At 44.8% G+C, this 20,466-nt stretch overlaps 1 protein-coding gene across 6 annotated transcripts in view; it reads left to right on the top strand.

Moving 5' to 3' along the window:
- Positions 1 to 20,466, top strand: part of SEPTIN9 (septin 9) — a 217,685-nt gene that overhangs the window by 104,194 nt on the left and 93,025 nt on the right. For 5 of the 6 annotated variants that reach the window (XM_083487581.1, XM_083487584.1, XM_083487583.1 and 2 more), the window contains one exon: positions 15,471 to 16,124. In XM_083487581.1, coding sequence (XP_083343707.1) covers positions 15,471 to 16,124 — 654 coding nt within the window. Of the gene's footprint in view, positions 1 to 7,702; positions 7,864 to 15,470; positions 16,125 to 20,466 lie in introns of those variants that run through there. The other variant, XM_083487585.1, reaches the window with a different exon arrangement.

Here is a 20,466-nt window from a genome sequence, read left to right as displayed (position 1 = left end):
TAAGCACTTAAAACTGGCAGAGGCTTAAACAAATTAAAGAGGTGTTGATTAGTTATGCATGGAACTGTGGTTGGAAGAAAATTGACCCTCTACTTCAGTGATGGCCAAACTTGGCCCTCCAACTGTTTTGGGACTACAATTCCCATCATCCCTGACCACTGGTCCTGTTAGCTAGGGATGGTGGGAGTTGTAGTCCCAAAGCAGCTGGAGGGCCAAGTTTGGCCATCACTTCTCTACTTGAACCCCATTTACAGTGTCAACCCACTTTCATGCTTGAGCTCCCTATTGCAGCCCACACTTCCCTGAGAGGTGCAACAGTGTCTGAGGGTCAGGAAGGAGCATTTGGAATGCAGTGACTTGAAAGCTGTAGAAAATATTGAGCCCTGGTCCTTTGTGTTGATTGGATGGCATCACCTCGTTGAATGATTCTGTCTTGAGGTTTTTTCAACTGTTGAACACAGAAAGTTGTAAATGTAGTTGTTGTTGTTGTTTTGTTTAAATCAGCATTTCTCTCAGCAAGGCGAAGTACTTCTATCAAGGACTTCGAATGTTGAGATTGCCCAGATCAGCCAGAGGGCCTCTTGCACAACGGACTTAAACAGAGGCATTGCTCTGTTTAAATCAGCACTGCTCTTTGCAAGGCAAAGTACTTCTATCAGGAACACAGAATATTGAGATTGTCCAGATCAGCAAGAAGGCCTCTTGCACAGAAGAGCCAAGGAACATAGAAGCTCTCTATGTTCCTTGGTCTTTAACCAAGTCAGACTGATGGTCCATTTAGTTCAGTATTGCCTGCTCTGACTGACAGTGGCTCTACAGGATTTCAGACAGGGGTCCATCCCAGACCTACCTAGAGCTGCCAGGGGTTGAATCTGGGACCTTCTTCATGTGAAGCAGATGCTCTACCAATTAGATAGGTCCCTTCCCTGAGGCATTTCATAACAGATAATAATACTTAGCATGTTTTGAGCATTCAAAGCCCTTTACAATATGACTCTGTTCATGACCATGATGAGGTTTGAAGCAGGAACTTCACAGCTCACTCTCTCTTGGCCACTGCAGAAAAGCCATGTCTTCTAGCCTATTCACCTGCCACTGAAGGGTTGAAGAGTTATACCATGGCATGCCCAGTGCTTAGGAAAGCCTCCCATTTTGAATTTTGACTCTTATATTGTAATTTGCTTTTTGCCTGTTATAATTACATGCTTTTTTTTTGGCAGATATGCAAGCAAGCAGATGTTTGCATCAGCAAGCTGTCGAACTTTGCCTCCCCAAATCTTCTCAGCAGATGGGTTGATACAGGCAGCTTATAATAATCATGAGCCCTGCAGGGTTCCACTGGATATTTTTGGCCAGTAAAGCCTCAGTAGGAAGGAGGGAGGTGAGGCAATGTGGTAGATTGCTGGGCCGATAAAGAGAAAAAGAGAGAGAAGGAGAAAGAGTTCATGAAGGCTAAAAGCACTTCTGTAACCCCCTTCAGTTCAGGGACATCTTGGCTGTGTTAAGGAATTGGGGGTGTCCCATCCCCCCCAACAACTGGCACACATTTTGAACATAAGTAATGTGTAGTGGCATAAAAACTGGGAGGGGCAGTGAAGGTAGCAGCCAAATAGCAGAAGCCCCCCATGTTGCTGAAGGGTCACAGTTTGCCCTCACTTGTTTTCGACTGAATTTTGCAAGGTTTCATTGAGCCTTGTATGAGGATGGCAGTCAAAATGCTTGCATTTTCCACTTGGAACAAATCTAGGCTGCTGTGACATCACAAAAGGTAGGGAAGCTGCTCTATCACTTGCAAGTCTTCTGTAGTGACATAAGGTAAAGGCCTGAATGTTTTTAATTTCCTAGTGCATTTCTGAGATCCTAAATCATTCACATTTCACATTACCTGAACCCAAGGAATTGGTAGCAGACACCAATTGTTAGGAATCTGAGTCATACGTTTTTAACATGACAACCACAACAATTCTATTTTATTAGTTATATTTTTATGCCACCCTTCTTCCCAAGTTCTCCCCTCCCCATTTGTATGCTCTTGACACCCCAATGAGCTAAGTGCTAACACAAGAAGCACTCAACTTCTTGACTGAAATAGATTCAAACATCTAGTCAGTACAGCAGATGCAGAGACCATAAGTAAGGTTCTACTGAATCAGGTCCAAGACCCAATTTGTCCAGCATCCTTTTCTCACAGTGGCCAGCCAGATGCCTCTGGAAAGCTCACTGTACAAGAGCAAGAGTACAAGCTTTGGCTAGAGAGATGTTATTTCCTGGTCCACCACCTTATATGCTACTTGATTATGAACCTGGGTTTCCTAGCTCTGTCTCCTTCCCACGTTTATAGTCCCCATATTGGCTCAGTGGGTAGAATGTACTGTAGAAAGAGTAACCAACGTGCCGTACAGAGATTTGTCGGAATGCACTACCCATCATCCCTGATGACTGGCTGTGTTCGCTGAGACTGATGGGAACAAGAGTCCGATGGCACTCGGAGAACAACCACATTGGCTCCCCCTGTGCTACAGGATGTAGCTGTGGACGCCATATCCCACATAGCTGCGGGAGTGAAAGACCTCAAGAAGCCTGGATTTCCCTCCATTCTGTCGCTTCCCTGGTATCCAACTGGGCAGGAAATTCCTGCAAGCCAGAGAACAAATTGACTCCTTTTGGTTAGTATTCTGAGGGAGAACCCGCTTGAGGCCCTAGCAAACAGAAGCAAAACTGCAGCAGTTTTTTAAAGGAAGGGAAACTTCAGGGGTCACTCCTCCCTTTCTAGCAAGGCTTGCCATTTCCCCCTTGAAAACGGGCTGCTTACATTTTCTCCATTGGGAGGGAATAACCAGTGTAAATAAGGGGAACAGGAGGCCACCAAACCCTGATGGGAGCATGCTGTGCATTTAAAGACAATAAGGGAGGCTTTGGGCCTCAGAACCATTCCAAATATTTACATTGCTGACTGATTTAAATGGTGAGACAGGGTGCCTGCAGCTGGCCTGACAGACAGCTCACATGCCAGCTGTGCAGCTCCCCCTCCCCTTCTTTTTCTGCTGCATATAGAGAAGGAACCCCAGGCAACATTTCCCTGATAGAATATTCCCCTTGAATGTAGCTAAAAGGCATGAGGCATGGAGTGCCCTAAGGCAGTGTTCTCCAACCTGGTGCCCTCTAGATAGTTTAGGCTGCAACCCCCATCAGCCTTGATTGTTGGTCATGCTAGGCTATGCTAGGAGTTGTAGTCTGAAACTTCTGGGGGGCACCAGATTGAGGAAAGCTGCTTTCAATTAGCTAGCTGACAATTAATAAATAAATGTTATGTATTGTAACCATCAGTCTTTGTTTGAAGTATCAGGCTGATCATCGATGGGGATGAGCGATCAGGTGGAGCGGCGGCAGCACCCTTGCTTTCCCTTGGAAAGACTTGACAGGCAACTTTTGCTTTCATGCTCCTGGGGTTGTTTCAGGGTTGAACTTTGCATATATTAAGCAGGGTAATGACCATTTCCCCCCTCCCCCAACTTGCTGTGCTTTGATGCATATCTTGAAATAGGAGATGATCCATCTCTTTCTTAGAGCCCCACAGTTCAGTGATTTCGGAAGCAGACTTCCCTCCCTCGCTGCATGAATGACGCATGCATTGTATAATTTTAGAATGGATATCGCTAAATGTTCCTTCTACCTATCTTAGGATTCCGAGCTGTTATAACAAAGGGGAGATGGGGGAAATAAAACCCTTTTCTGGTGTAGTTGGAAAGCGCCTGCTGTGTTATAATGCAGTAATCATAACAGCAATGTGTACAAAATGCACCAGGGAACATTTTGTATTTAATAGGAGTATTAGACCTGCACCAAGTTGTATGCGCCAAATAAGTGATTTGAAGGACACATTGTGCTCCGAGGCATCTCTGATTAGTTTTGTTGTGTCTGATTGTTTAAATAATTGGCAGAATTCAGGATTTTGTATAGAATCTTCCAACCACTGATCTTTGTTTATACTGTAGCAATCCGTAGAATTGCCACCTTGGATTCTTACCAGCTGTGCTGCCTTGTCCTGGCTCTCTTGAACATAATACATTTTGTCTCTTGGCTGCTGTTCTAAGAACAGACAACTGCTTTTACTTCTTAGTCACTGGTCTTTAATTATACCAAGCTGGGATTGACGTGTGGGTTGTTGTGGCCTTGAGCTAAGATAGGTCACACAAGTGGGACCACAGTAAAAAATGGAACCTTTTTTGTGTGGGGGAGAGAGAGAAGTAGAAAACTGAGTAGAGGAAGACGGGGGGGGGGGGCCAGAGATTACAATATGTTGGACTCCCAACTCCTATAAACTCTGCACATCGTGGTCAATTGTCAGGAATGATGGAAGTTGTATTCCGACATCTGGAAGGCCACAGGTTTCCATCCCTGGCCTGCATTATAAACATATGTGCCAGTGCCATCGCAGTTGAACTGTAGGTGTTAGAGATGAACTTTGGTTCCCAGGAAAACAAATGCATCCTAAATCAATATGTCTTTAGTCTAGATATTTTTTTCTGAGAAGAGAAAGAGGGACAGATACATTTAGCCTTTGAGCACTGGTACTGTAAGTTGTAGTTTAATAGCTGTAAGTCAGAATCCAGTGAGTGATGAGATCTGCTTAGACACGTGCTTTTCCTACACAGAAAGCACATAGAGTAAGAAAGTACATGAAAGCCTTATAGCAATGATCTTGTCTGATGGCTGCACGCTGTATTTAAAAGCTGGCTACAGTTTCCTGGCAGTGTATATATTCAGATAAAAAGGTAGGTGTGGTGAGCGAGAGAGAAAGATGCAATCCACCTGCAGCTTTCATACCTTTTTATTCTCAGTAGCACTTTATGTGTAGGGGGGGGGACCAAACATCTGAAGCAGTCCTAAAGTGATAACTTTTCTGGAGAAAAGCCATTTCTATCCAGAGAGTAAATGCTACAAAAAATTTGCATATCTTCTCTAATCCCCATGAGAATCACAGAATTGTAGAGTTGGAAGGGACCCTTAGGGTCATCTAGTCCCACCCCATGCAGAGTGGCAGAGTCTGATGGGGTGCAGGCAGGATGATGGTGGAGGGAGGGGATATGGTCGGCCCTCTTAGTCCTGTTCTGATAGAATAATGGACGTTCTTATTGCTGAAGACCTGTGACTCGGTTGCCTGCGGTAATTTTGTTTCCAGGATCAGATATCAGCACTTGGCTCTCAGAGACGCCACTAGGTTTAGGGGCTGGGGACCCGATAATAAGTGTTCTGAGGTTTTATGTTCTCATTTCCCGTGATGATTCAGAGCCTTTGCAGACCAGAATAAAGAGTTTATGAAAGTCACAAATGTAACCATTCTGTTCCTGTAGCCATTTGGTTGAATGCGCCACCCAAATACCTAATGGAGAGCTATGCTGAGAATCTTTATGAGTAGCAAGCTAGGAGTAGCATCCTGATGAGATCTGGGCAGAAAATTCAGAAGTCTGTTTGGCCGTAATTTAGGGCCTGGTGGTATATGAAGAATCTTGATGGTCTCAGCTTAGCCCCTGTGGTTATATGAAAGCATGTGGTAAACCTTTGATAAAGACTCAATCTGTTGTTTATTTTTTTGGGGAGGGGGGCTTGGAACACTCCTACTGCCCCCACCATGTCTGCCTTGCAGATAATAATTCAGGGGTATGGCCAGTTGCCTTCTGCTCTAATCACCTTCCTTCTCAGTTACGGTAACCTGATAGTTTTTAGGTAAGAGAAAAGAAGACACAGCTGACATAGAGTTGTGTTGTGTTCCCAGCTTTAAACAGCTGAAGTAGGCTCCATTTCTGCAGGTGGGTAGGTGGGCTGCAGTGATGTTGCTCAGGGCAGTTTCTGTTTGACTTATACAAGCAAACATTTGGCCATCTGCATGCCTGCTCAAAGCCCATGTGTGCATTTTTTGACTGAACATCTGTACTATCCAAAATAGTAAAGGTAAAGGACCCCTGACCATAAGGTCCAGTCGGGACTGACTCTGCGGTTGCAGCGCTCTTCTCGCTTTATTGGCCGAGGAAGCCGGTGTACAGCTTCCGGGTCATGTGGCCAGCATGACTAAGCTGCTTCTGGCGAACCAGAGCAGTGCACGGAAACACCGTTTACCTTCCCGCCGGAGCGGTACCTATTTATCTACTTGCACTTCGATGTGCTTTCGAACTGCTAGGTTGGCAGGAGCAGGGACCGAGCAATGGGAGGTCACTCTGTTGCGGGGATTCGAACCGCCAGCCTTCTGATCGGCAAGTCCTAGGCTCTGTGGTTTAACCCACAGCGCCACCCACGTCCCTCTACTATCCAAAATACTCCTGGGCTTTGCAGTATAAAACCCAAGGGCTGCATTTTCTTCTGGGCAACTTTCTGGGAGCTACATGCCAGAGGCAAAAGTGGGCGGAGCAACAAATGTAAATGTCACCTTTGTGCAGTAGGCTGGTTTTTATACACACTCAGCTCATGCACCACTCTCTATCCTCCACCCAGGCAAGCAAGAGGCATTGTTTGAGTTAAGGATGCCTTCCAGACTCATGGAAGACAGTGTTTGAAATTAGCCAGGTGCTGGGTGCATTTTACACCTGGCTTTTGACCACTTGTGACCAAGTGAATATGCCTGAGCGCCAGGATGGCATCTGACCTCTTCACCATCTGGGGATCATTGGATCTGGACTGTTTTCACACACTAATACCCCATCCTGTAGAATTCTATCGGTTATATTTTATCTGCACAATCGGAAGGAATTTCAGGAACCAAAAGGTTCCTGAGCCTGAGGAGCAGCAGTCACCATTAGGAAAAAGAGGTCAGAATAGGTCAATATATATGTGGACTGTCACAGGATCAAGTGACTTTTCTTCTTTAAGTTCTCAAAGCTCTTAACCTAGCTCAATGTTGTCATCTGAACTAGCCAGATATTTAACTGAGAACCAATCACAGTCAATTTGTCTTTTGAAGGATAAGAATTTACAGCCAAAAAAAATGGCAGCTAGACATTCCGTTTTGGCAAATGCAACCTTGATTTAATGAACCATTTGGCACCTAGCTTTTATATCTGAGTTTCTAACACTCATGGAGGGGGCAAAGGAGGGACAGTAAGTGGTGTGCCAAGTGGAGGGGTGACAGGAAAAGGGATGTGGTGTGGGGAGAATGGCAAGGGCTAGACAGAGAGACTTGGAAGGCCACATTGCCCCCCTGGGCCTGGGATTTCCCACCCCACCACCATCTTCCATGAGGACACACACTCATATTCTCCAGTGTACCCAGACACCCCCATGCTCCCCCTACCTTCGTCCTGGCATTTGGGCATCCCCATAGCCTGCTTTGAGATGAGAGGTGCCAGTGCAGTCCAAGGCATAATAAGTGCTGTTTTCTTTTCAAACCTGGCTGGATTTTTCTTTTTAAAGTAGCTCATTGGTTCACTGTGTGTTTCAAAAGCAGAAGTGTGTTTGGTGGGAAACAGACAGATTGCATCTTTCCCCGTGATACTTCCTGGCAGAAGATTCTATCCATCAGGCAACTCATGTTTGTACTTGGTTTGCTTGCTGTGCACTCCCCCTTGTTATACTGACCTTTACCCTTCCCTGCAGGCCGCTGTGCTAGTTGGGGGTTAGCAGTGGTGATTGATTGGCCAGTTGGTTGCTCTCCCTTTCCTCCCACCCTTCCTTTCTAGGGCAAAGATAAATCCATCTGGATTCCTAGATTGTTGTTGTTGATGATGATGAGGGGGAATGAGAGGATAGCGCATTTACCATGCTGTCAAACTCAGTAGGATATGTTTATGTTTTAATGCTGCTATGAGCAAGCTGTCTTGGGCGTGCGTGGTTTCAGAGGGACTTCCCTGGGAGAGTCAGGGGCCTGTCAAGGTATGTGCAAATCCAGGGACTGGTGAATTGCTCTTGGTATCCTGCTAACATTTCTACATTCTGTAAGAGTGTTGCGAATGGTGAATGGGATAAACTTTGTGCATGGTCAGGGTTGTGTGTGGATTATGGCGGCAGGCTGCAAGGCAGTGGGATCACTTTTGAATTTCCAGCAGTTGAAGTCCAAGGATGGTTTTGAGGAAGCTTCCGAAACACAGGTGGGTACACAGGAACCAAGAGAGATGACGAGAAGTGGGTTTGGAAAGTTTTTCTGACCTGCTTCTGAGTGAGATTCCATAGCAGAATACCACCACCACCCCGCAACGCCGTGACACACATGAGTTCTTTTGCCCCTTTTCTCTGCAAAGTTTTGATTGCCTCCATATTAGATAGGCTCAGGATGGCCCCTCATGAATGGCTACTGTGAAATTCTGTCTACCCTCTGTCTCACTTTTCTGGATTCTTTTTTAATTGGGCAGCAAAACAATGCACTTAAGGCCTGTATGATTTGGGCTATGTGTTACTTTGCATCTTGTCTATCCCCCAAAGAAATAAGAAGATGAACTGGGATAAATCAGTGTGACTTCATGTTGTCTCTGATCAAGTGTGCCCTGGCTTATGAAACGAAAGCATATGTCAGGTGTGGGAAACAGGTGGTTGGATAACGACCTCCCCCGCAAGCCACTTTGACAGGTGGGTGAGGCCTCCCGCCTGTCAATCACAATGATGCCGGGTGACCCAAAGTAAATAATTTTCTTTGTGGCTGCAGCTCCTTCAAAACCTTCCAGGAGTGGAAGGCCCTTTGCATCACTGGCTTCAGTTCAAGATGGTGACATCAAGGCCAGGGCTACTTGGGTCTGTTAGCTGGAGATTCCCCAGCCCTGGCATATGCCATAATGAATCTGTTGGTCTTCAGCATAGGGCTCCTTTGGCTGCAATGGAGTAGCACAGCCACCCCTCACATCAATCTTATGAGATAGGTGAGGTGTCTGAGGCTGCCCAGTGACCTTAATGGTTGATCTGGGACTCCTTGGACCAAGTGTGAAGTTCTGCCAGGGAACATTTGGATCTCTCTGTGCAGCTGTTGTGTGTGGTGAGCCACAAATGGAAAGCTGGAGTCTGCCTAGCAATTTAAATACATTCAGGCTCTGGATTGGCTCAGCCCACCCTGGTGGACCACTAGACACTCCTGAACTGGGAAGACTATAGAAAGGTTTCCTCTTAGGTTGTCTGGGCAACAAGGACTTCCTCACTCTGGCGTCTTCCTGCATTTTGGCCTTTGGTCATGATTTCTGTTTGTCCCATGGCTTTCTTATTTATGTCATCCACTTGGGTGTTGTTGTTCAGCCCCCACAGCTCACTGGCAGATGTGATTGGCTCAGCCCTCCCATGTTCCACGTGGGTCATGATGATAATTGTCCTCCCACCATGTTAATAAAGGGAGTTTTATTATGTTAAGCTTTATTTGGCAGAACCTGAAACAGATGGAGGGGACCCTCTTGGGGACTTAAGAGTGCACAACAAACTATTTGTAACACAGACAGGAAGACTTGAGTTTTTAAAGCTCAATGAAGCAGGAGGAGGAGCCTTCTGGCTTGTGCTCAGCATGTTGGTCATTATTGCCACCAGCATTTCCCGCATGAGAAGTTCAGGTCAAATACCCAACTTCTGCAAACAGGAAAGTCTGTTTCCCAGATCATGAGTGCCTTGTGAGAAACTGCAAGGTTTTTGTCATACATATTTGAGCTTGTTATAATAAAGTACATGATCTAATGTGCAGTTCTCAAAGACAGATGTTTTCCCAGTGCTTTGTTCTTTACATAGAAAAGCAACATTAGAACAGGCTGTCATTTGCTTGGTAAAAAGTCATGGATTCAGATCTAAATATGTGTCCATTGAACTTCATCTCAGTTTAGACAATATTAGTTATTTTATTTTTAAAACCCTATTAGGGTTTTAAATTAAATCTCTTTCTCCCTACCCCCTCTTAAAAATTATAGCACACAAAGTCATAACCTGAAATCAATTTATTTGTACTTCTTTAAAAAATGTATTTTCATTTCTTGTTTAGAAAATAATATACAGCATAGCAACAAAGGGGAAGAAAAGGCATGGCATGCTGGTTTGAGATGTCTAATTGTTGATAATTTCTACTTTTCTGGCTAAACAATTTACAAATGCCATCAACTGGCATATTGAAGTGCATCACTTTGAGGATGCAAATCTGTTTTGATTCTTCTATGAATGGACCCATCTTGGGAGAAGAGACTAGATCAGTGGTTCCCAACCTTTTTTTGGCCATGCCCCACCTAAGCATCTCTAAACTCCTGACCCCCCCCCTCGTGTGACATATAATTCTTATTATTTAAAAAGTGAACTCCTATTCATGTTGACGAAGCCCAAAGGACCATTAACTGTTAATAACTCATTTTTGAATTGCCCCCGTTAAAAATCAAATTGCCCTCCTGTGTGGTATGTGCCTGTAATGTGTATGGGTTGCTCATGCGTAAGTTGCCGCCTCTCCAGGCTTTGTTGCCTTGCTAAACCTTTCAGTCTGGGCAGCCCTTCACTTTGTGGCTGCCTCAGTCGCTAGCAGAATCCGTCAGTGGGCGTTTCTTAAATCTTTTCCAACATAAAAGTTGTTTGACACCCAGTCTCCTCCTACTCTCTCTGCGCAGGGTGGGCGTGGGTAGCGGAGGACCCGTGCTCTCCCCGCTGGTGTCCGGTGAAGAGTCCTGGAGCCCTCTCACCGATTCCCCCATCAGCCCCTCTATATCCCTGGTGTTGTGCTGATTTGCTTCCCCATCTGCGGAGCTGCGTCTCTCCCTGCTGGGCCCTTCTCCAGCATCATTTGAGAGCCTTCCCTCCGCCTCTAGCTCCCATGTTGGGAACCACAGGACTAGATGAAGCAATGCTACTGGTGAAACTTGTTCAGAATTTTTTGGGGGGAATGCTTTCAGAAATCTAATTATTTACTGCTAATGCATTTTGAACTTTACAATGAAACCAGTGCAGCTGGATTGGATAATCTGCAGCACCCATTTAATATTGCCTGAAATTCAAGGAGACAGAAAGCTTCCTTTATCATTGCGATTAAATCAGAGAGGCTGATTCATCATTGCAAAGTGCATCTGAACGGATTCAGTCTGTCAATATTTCGTCATTCAGTTGTAGATAAATAGATCCGGCTGATTTACTTACAAAGTTTTTGCATCAGCTTCCCCCTCCCCAGTACTCATTTGTACAGTACTGATTGAAGAACCCCTTGTTGCCTAGATTTGGGAGATTCCACAAAGCCTGAAAATATGGGTGGCAGGAATGAAGGACTCTGGAAGGGTGAGCCTCACATACCAAATAATTAACTTGCCTCAAACAGTTCTTCACTGTCTGCGATCAGTATCCATCTTTAGCAACCACCAAACCCCACTTTCTGGCCATCCTAGGGGACAGTTTCCTTCAGCCTCCTGAGGAACTCACAACCATTTCTCACAGATTATGATATTGATATGTTTTGCCCAGTGTGTCAAATAGCTTGGGTTTGTGGGGTGGGTAATTGGGAAACAGGGTGGGGAAAGGGGTTTTGAAAAAACCACACACCTCAGCATCAGGGTTCCAACTGGAGCTCCCTCCTCCCAGGTGGTGCAGTGGGAGATCTGGTTGTCAATCATGTGCTATATTGGAAAAGCAAACAAAATAGCTAAGCTGTTTTGGGGCTTTAGGGCACACCATATGCTTCTGGCTGAATTCTGACTCTTCCCTGGCTTGATCTGCAGGATGGGCCTGTTTGTATTCAGCTGGTTTTGTATAGAATTCCAGGGCCGCTTTCCTGTAGAGAAGTCGGGGAGGCAGAGCCCTCTACATTATTACACTGTTTTTACTTCCTTTTTCTTGGCTTTGGGGCGGAAAACACTATTTTTAAAAGCACTGTATCTTCATTTCTTCTGTTCGTTTGCTACTTCCTCAGATATGCCAACCTCACTCCTGTACATGCCTTCATTTTTTATTTACTGAGCTTCTGCTAGTTGGAGTAAGGTAACAGTGGGTGGGAAGAAAAGAGGGGAAGCTTAGCAAAGCAACAGGAAATTGGAGGAGGGGAAAGTGTGGTCAAGGGGCTGAGGCAGCTCTAAGCTCAGGGTAATTTTTGTTTCCCCTTGAGCTTTAGGGTCGGGCTTTGTCTAAACTTATTTCTCCTCTCCTGGCTGTCAGAAAATATACACATCCCATTTGCTGTTCTCCTTCCTCCGCCCTGGCAGGAGAGAAATCTATGGCTGCCTCAAAAGGATTGGGGGAAGTCTTTGGGAGTTGTTTCTCCCAATAGGTCTAATCTCTCTCTCTCTCTCTCTCTCTCTCTCTCTCTCTCTGTGTGTGTGTGTGTGTGTGTGTGTGTGTACGCACACTCTGGACAGTGAGAAAGGGCTATACACAATTGATGTTCACTCCAAGTGGCTCAGGAACGCATGGCAGGATTTCACTAACTAAGCAATGCAGCAGAAACTTCAAGATAAGGGTAGTTATTCCCAAGGAAACAGCTTGGCCCAAACTGTCTCCATCAAGGAAGGTAATGAGGCATGTCTGCGTGTGTGGTCAGGAGGATGGGAGAGCTGATATTTTTCTGAAGCCTCACACCCCATCTCTGGCCTTATTAAGGTCCAGAAATCTCTCTCTCTCTCTCTCTCTCTCTCTCTCTCTCTCTCTCTCTCTCTCTCACACACACACACACACACACACACACACACACACACAGTTTTGGATGCACCCCATTTGGGAAGGCTCCAGGGTGAGTGAGTGTGCAAGCAAACAGAGTCTTGAGCCTGGCTCAAATATGGCGTCGTTGTTGCCACGCCACTCAAAATTACTTTGGGCTTGGCTGGTCATTACAAAGTGTAAGGAATTAGTCTTCCCTTTCTCTTCCTCCTCAGCCACTCACTCAGCACCCCAAGCCTTGGGACCTCTGCTTTTGTTTCCCTTCTCCCAACCTCCAGCTCTCTTCACACTAACAGCACGTTATCCCCTGCCACCACCCACCACCTCAATTCAAGACACTTGTTGACATTTCCCCCCATCCCCCAATCTTTGGGTCTGTTTCAGCCTTTCGCATCCCTCATTTCTCTGACTCAGCTCTGCCTCCCTCCTGGTTTCAGGCACAGCCTTGCTATTTTCGAGGTTCCCTGCCCCTTACACCCCTTCCTCCCCATTTCAAATCACACCCACAAACCCACCCACACCCACAATCTTAATAGTTTGCAAGTTCTCATTCAAAAGCTTAACAGAAATAATTGAGATTGATTTTGAAACTTCCCAAGGCTAGGTTTGTTCATCCCTAGCTCAGAAGAAAGTGTGATGCCATTGCCTCATTACCTCATTTGTTGGAGTTCTGTGGTGCTCGTCTCTGGGGTTCTTTTTAGCTTATTGCTCAGTGCTTTTGAAACCCTCATTACTCACTGCACTGTTGTCTTCATTTGATAGCAATAAAGATCTGATGTTTTCTGAGTGGTAGTTTTAACTGAGAAGACACTTAACCTCTTTCAAAAGATAATGTGTCTCATTACCTAGCAAATGCGGTATGTAAACAGCCATTTATCTTAATTGGTGGTAATGCACAAACCAGGAAGGTTAAGTATAATGTTGCAAGCACCCTGTGATGTTTTGAGGCTGCAGCAACTGTGCTGCGCAGATAACCGCCGCCAACATCATGCCACTGCAATGCTACAATAAATGGCCTTGTCATAATGGATGCTGTCGCATGTACTCTGCTCACTGTGGCTTTGAGGCTTCCTGTCTCCGGCTTAAGATGCTTCCAGGTGTCTGTGCAATGAAAAATTGTGACAGTCATGATATAGCCCATTATTAAACATAGTCCAAATGCGGTCAAGCAATTATTTTAAAATAACAGTAATGACACTTTCCTGCTTCAATTACCTTTCCTTTCCTGCATAACCAAAATGTCTACTTCAGCAGCTTGTGGTTAGCTGCATCATTGCACCGGGTTCTTCATACAACTTCTTACATTCCTTAAATGCAGCCTGGATATGTTCTACTGAATGGGCAGCTTGTGACCCATAGACTAGTATATTGGCTTAAGCAATGTGGTTTCTAGGCCATAGATCAGAGGTTTTCAACCTTTTTGAGTCCACAGCTCCCTTGACCAACTGCCTTCTTTCTGCGGCACCCCTGTGGGGCTCAGGAGCCCAGTTATGTCAACCCTTGCCTGAAGAGCTGGCAGCCTCTCACCCTTTTTCAAACACCCTCCCTTGTGGAATGTTCCCTCAGCCTTCTCTCCTCTTCCCTCACCTTGGGAGTCCTCTGGGCAGCCACAGCTGCCAACCCTGGTCTCTCTCCTGCCCCAAAGAGAGAGGCCTCCTCACACTGCCCCACAGGGGCCTGGGAAGCACCCCCTGACCAGCCCCAGAGGCACCATTTGCCTGGGGAGCTTAGAGCCAGGGCTGCTGCAATAAACAGCTGTGCAAGCCTTTGGGAGGCAGAGACATAAGAGGGCATCAGAGGACGGAGGGGAGGAAAGAGGGACAGAGGCCAGCATTGCCTGCGGCACCCCGACTATCATTCAAGGCACCTCAGGGTGCTACAGCACACTGGTTGAAAACCACTGTCCTAGTTCAAGGGTTCCATGTTTGGTCCTGTGGAACAGAAAGTACATTGAGGTAGAAATGGAGGCTTTATTCCTTTCATTTGAGCAAATTTTCCCAACAAAATGCTTGAGCAATCACTGTGTCTTGCCATTTTTTGTATACCTACACCTTCCCACTGTTGCTTTTCTAACAAGGTTAAAGGAAGTTCACCAGATTCTCCTCCTCTACTGGGACCTACATCCCATATTGCTTCTATCTCTTTACTTTCTGAAGATCTGTGTAAGGAAACGTCTGATGGTGCAATTTCTGTAACTTGTGTCTTTTGGGAGGTTTGCCAGATGGATGTGCCAGATATGCAACATGCATGTATAACAGAGATGTATAACAGAGATGGTCTTTGGCCATTTTCTGAGCATTCCTTTACAATTGTTTGGTGGATATGAGCACACAAAATAAGGTGAAAAGTGATTCTGGATGAATTTAGTCTAGGCAGGAAGATCTCTGTGTGTGTATGTTTCTGCTGTTTCCAAATGGACTTGGATTTTATTTAGAAAGAATGGCACCTGAATCAATGTCATGCAGTTGAAAAATAGGGCCTATAATAATTGAATAAATGGAGCAGGACAAATTTCAAGAGGAAGAGCCCAAAACAGTATGATCAGTAAGGAGTCAAAAAGTTGGGAGGGACCTCACATTTCAGTCCATGGATCCACTGATTTTTGAATCTGTTGAAACACCATGTGACCTTTTCTGGAACTTCATGTGAGGTAGGAGTTCTCCCTGACTTTGGGCTTTGCTCAAGAATCTACGAGACATTGCGTTGTTTACCTGACTTCTAGGTTTAGCACAACAGGAATGAGTCCCCCTTCAGCATAATGAAATGTATGAGAAAGAGTGGTTTGCAGAACAGTGCACAATGGGGAGTTGAACTCTAGGTTTCTGTTTGTGTCTCTGAGGTCAGTAATCTCATACAGTTGATTGTGGTGTTTAAACTTGGATTATGTCTTTTTGTTAATCTTCCAGCTCTGAAAAGATCCTTTGAGGTTGAAGAAGCAGACCAGCCTCCAAATTCTTCCACTCCACAAAGACGGACACCCAACCCTCTTGCGAGGTCTACAGTGTCCAGCTCCACACAGAAATTCCAGGATCTTGGCACCAAGAATTCAGAGACCCCTTCCAGACATGTGGAGTCTGCACAAAGATCTCCTAAATCTTCTCTGAGGAGAGTTGAGCTCTCTGGACCAAAACATCCTGAGCCAGTGTCCAGAAGAACAGAAATCTCCATTGATATCTCATCTAAGCAAGTGGAGAACTCCACCCCAGGAGCTTCAAGATTTGGCCTCAAGAGAGCAGATGTGCTGGGGCACAAGCCCCCTGAGACCGCTCCCAGGAGGACTGAGATCAATATAGGCAAGCCTCAGGACCAAGCTCTTCGCAGAATGGAAGTCCCCTCAAAGATCCCCGAGCCAACACAGCGCAGAATGGAAGCTGCTAGCCCACCTGTGCCTGATGTTGCCACCAAACGTGTGGAAATCCAGGTAGCAAAATCTTCAGAGGTTCCAGTACCACCAGTTAGGCAGAATGAAAACGTGGAGCTTTTCCCAACCAATCAGCACCTGCCACCAGAACCAAAGCTACAGCCAGCAGTGACTGAAATTCCACCCAAATGCCAAGAGGGTAAGCAGAAAATGAGCTTCTTCTTTTTTTACATTGTGCAGTTCTTTGTGTACAAATACATTTGTGTTTTCCTAATAGCTCTTCTGCCATTCATGTGGGTTATTTTGGCGGTACAAAATCTGTGCTTTAGCTCATGGCTGCTTTCATATTGCTAAAATTAAGGGGGGCAGATTTTGGGGGTGGGTTTGACATCTATTTTGAATGGTATTCAAGTTCACTGTAGACTTTTGAAGATGCATTGTATATCTTTTTACATGCTTCCAGATCTCTCTGTTGGCGCATTTGCTGTATATTTGTGAATTCTGTATGTTACAACATTGGCTCACGAGGCACATGGGATTCATCTGATCTTAGGGCAGTTTTACTTCAGTGAGAGTATGACATACATTAGATGCTCCCATTTTGGGAATGAAGAGTTCTGTGATATGTACCTTCCAGAGCCATGGATGCATTGCAAGCTTTCTTGTGCACAACCATACTAGGGCAAGTATATCTACTTTTGTGGCCTGTCAGCCTCTTCACTAAGTAGTTCCAGCCAGATACCAAAAGTAGGTGGTTTGTTGAGTCCCAGGCTTTGTGGATCAAGCATTCATACTAGCACATGGCCTATAGATTTTTGAAATATTAAGTGGTACATAAATGCAAATAAATACATGGTGCTAGAGATAATTTTAGTGCTGGATGTACTTAAGTGTCTTGTCTTTCCAAAATGTCCTTGTTCAGGTGGTTATCATGTCTCTTTACTTGCTGGGATGGTAGTGAAAGGGAATCCTTCAAACAACATTAATATGCACTTCCGTAGTGTTGCTTCACTTGGACATGGGCACCTTTAGTGTTATGATAAAGCCATCCCCTGTCTGAAGGGACACTGACGTAGGGACATGGGCTTCTATACTAGTAGCTGCTTCAAGACGTGGGTGAGGGAGTCAGTGGGGTTATTCTCACGCCTTGGATACATTCTTCAGTCTCCTTAAGAGAGAATAGAGGGTGGGTACGTAGATGATAAAATGATGTTACTTTTATTCCCAAGTACAGTGGTACCTCGGGTTACATACGCTTCAGGTTACAGACGCTTCAGGTTACAGTCTCTGCTAACCTAGAAATAGTACCTCGGGTTAAGAATTTTGCTTCAGGGTGAGAACACAAATAGTGCTCCGGCGGCGCGGCGGCAGCGGGAGACCCCCATTAGCTAAAGTGGTGCTTCAGGTTAAGAACAGTTTCAGGTTAAGAACAGACCTCTGGAATGAATTAAGTTCTTAACCTGAGGTACCACTGTACTGTAGATTGAACAATGCCTATTGCTTTTTCTCAAATCTTGGCGTTCTGATGTGCCTTGACTGAGACAGTACAGCCCTGACCTTTCCACCACCTTGCCTTACCCTAGCTTCATTTAGCATTTCCATAGCTCCATAGCTCTGCTCACTTAACTGTGACTGCTACAGCCAGAGAAACCTGGACAATGTTCCATCCTGGCTTTGTAGACCCTGTAGCATTGCCTGCTTTCTGTGTGGGCTCCTAGCTCTGTAACAGAAGCTGTTCCCTGAGCTGCTCCTCTCTCTCTCTCTCTCCCTTCAGGATTAGCGTGCATGCCTTTAGTATTAGAAATGGAGATATGAAAGCTAGGAGCTAAGTGGCACCTTAAACCTAGGTTATGGGCACAACAATGGAATGTCTAGGCATGCTTTTTTATAACAAGAATACAAAGCTGAAAATGAATGAACTGCAGCTAAAATCTGATGTTCATTTTTCACATGGTCTAGTCCTCATCTGAAGACTGCAGAAAACAAAGCCATGCTTCCTCTGCCTGCCTCCTAATATTCTGATGAGGGTCTCTGGAGAAGAGTGGTCTTCAGAGAGTGGCTGGAAGTAGGGAGGCAGAAAAAGGTCCTTCTTTCCTTCTACTGTGCAGAGCTCATAAACTGCTTGCGCTAATGAAATTACCTGTTGCAAAACACTCCTAGAACAAATGGGAGTTTCGAACTGCATGCCTAGTGGGGCTTCCCTTCTGCTTCTTGTATTTGAGGGTGTGGCTCAGACATACAGATCATAGAGTGGATCTATACCACACGTGAGAAGTGACCAGCTGCAGGAATTGGGTGGGATTCAAGGCTCTGTAGACCAAGGTTGGGCAACCTCTCCTCTAACATCTTAGACTAGCGGCAATGTATTGCAAAATGCCTATCTCCATCTCCTCTCCACATCTCCCTGATGATTCTAAGTAAAATAAGGTGCATGACTATTCATCACTGCTGCCACACCCTGCAACTGGTAATGGGATAGGGAAACCCTGAGCCTGATTACCTTGTATCATATGAATAAGCCACACATTGTGTGTGTCTCTTAACCAAACATTCCCAGGGAGACCTTGGAGCTGAGATGCTCTACACTTCATCAGTTATCCTTTCCTTGTAATGGTAGAGTTTGGGCCTAAGTGGCCAAGTACACTTTGCTCCGTGCTGGTCTCCAGAACACAGAACACAGTCAAGCTGAGAGCTGAAGTAAAGAGGAACAAGGTAGTCCTTATATTAGCAGAGCTGGAGATAAATGTTGGTACAAATTTGGCTAATAATTACTTAGTGGGTGGATGGCACATAGCCTTCCAAAATTAATTTCCCATTGTATCTGCATATCTTCCCCTGTCCTCCAAGCTGCTATAAACTACATATCAGAGCTTTATAACTTATCAAGGATGAGGACATTGCTGGGGCTACATTGGCCTGGGTCTGTGTTCTGAACTTCCAAAGAAATGGACTTTGACATTGTGTTTTTAAATAAATATATATACAGCACTGGGAACATCTCACTAAGAAAAGCATTCAGCCAGCAAGGTTGTGACGTGCATAGCATTCTGTTCTACATGATGCTTTGGTATGCATAAGCATCTTACTGGGGCAAACAAATCTAGTGAAAAACAGCCTTTTTATTTAGTAAAATCCAGAATCCTTTCCCCAGGATTTTCCATGGACTAAAGCTTCTCTTTATTCGCTTCCATGTTTTACATTACAATGGTACCTTGGTTCTCAAACTTAATTCATTCCGGAAATCCGTTCCAAAACCAAAGCATTCCAAAACCAAGGCTCCCTTTCCCATAGAAAGTAATGCAGTATGGATTAATCCATTCCAGATTTTTAAAAACAATGCCTAAAACAGCAACATGAATTTTACTATCTAACGAGACCATTGATCCATAAAATGAAAGCAATAATTAATATACTGTACTATAAAAGCAATAAGACACTATTGTAGATGATAAAAATTAAAATTATTATTTTTTCTTACCTGCACTGATGATAGTTATTGTTTGGATGGGGGGCTTTTATCCATTTCCACAATCACACAATCAATCAGTAGCTGAACTGGGTTCCACACAGTCACAAAAGCAAATTAATTGGAAAAGCCTCAAAAACAAAAAGACAAAATAAATAGCAAAAACAAAAGCTCCAACTTAATCAGTTCCGGAAGTCCACTTGACTTCTGAAATGTTCAAAAACCAAGGCACAGCTTCTGATTGGTGCAGGTGCCCTGGAAACAATAACCGACAGCCGCATTGGATGTTCAGCTTCCGAAAAACATTCGAAAAATGGAACAATTAATTCCAGGTTTTCAGAGTTTGAGAACCAAAATGTTTGAGAACCAAGGCGTTTGAAAACCAAGGTCCCACTGTAGTTATATCTTGTTTTCAATTAATCTGGTTATATATTAAATCTCCTGTTCCATTCCCTCCTTGATGGTACCAAGTTTTGTTTATTTGTTTCAAAGAGTCCATTCCATGATCACTGATTCCTCCTTTCCCATTCTTGCTGCAGGTATCATTCTCTTGCCCAATCCATGACTGCCCAGGAGTTAATAATTAGAGAGGAGTGCTTTCTTACTCCATGTTTGCTGATTAGATAAACAGCTTCCTCCTCCCTTTCTTTGTTGCTTTTCAGAGCATCTTAAGCCCTGGCATGATACCTTACAAGGCAGGTTGGGGGCGTTTGCAACTTCCTTTTGGTGTGCAGTAGAAGTCGCCCTTTCTCTTAGTTCTTATCTTATTCCTTCCTTCCTCCCTTTACAAGCTTAGGATGTGATGCAGGGCAGCATCTGAGTTTTCTATTTCTTATTGCCATAGCTTCTTGGTAACCATTCACAACATAGCTGAAGTTTTGCAGAGTGCTAAGGACCTTCTCAGCATCTTAAAAAGCAGAGACATCACCTTGCCAACAAAGGTCCGTATAGTTAAAGCTATGGTTTTTCCAGTAGTGATGTATGGAAGTGAGAGCTGGACCATAAAGAAGGTTGATCGCCGAAGAATGGATGCTTTTGAATTATGGTGCTGGAGAGTCCCATGGACTGCAAGAAG

This window comes from Podarcis liolepis (genome assembly GCF_965112155.1).
Source record: "Podarcis liolepis genome assembly, chromosome: 2".
Lineage (NCBI taxonomy): Eukaryota > Metazoa > Chordata > Lepidosauria > Squamata > Lacertidae > Podarcis > Podarcis liolepis.
The sequence above is the reverse complement of the archived record's forward strand: the minus strand, read 5'-3'. Positions and strand labels throughout refer to the sequence as shown.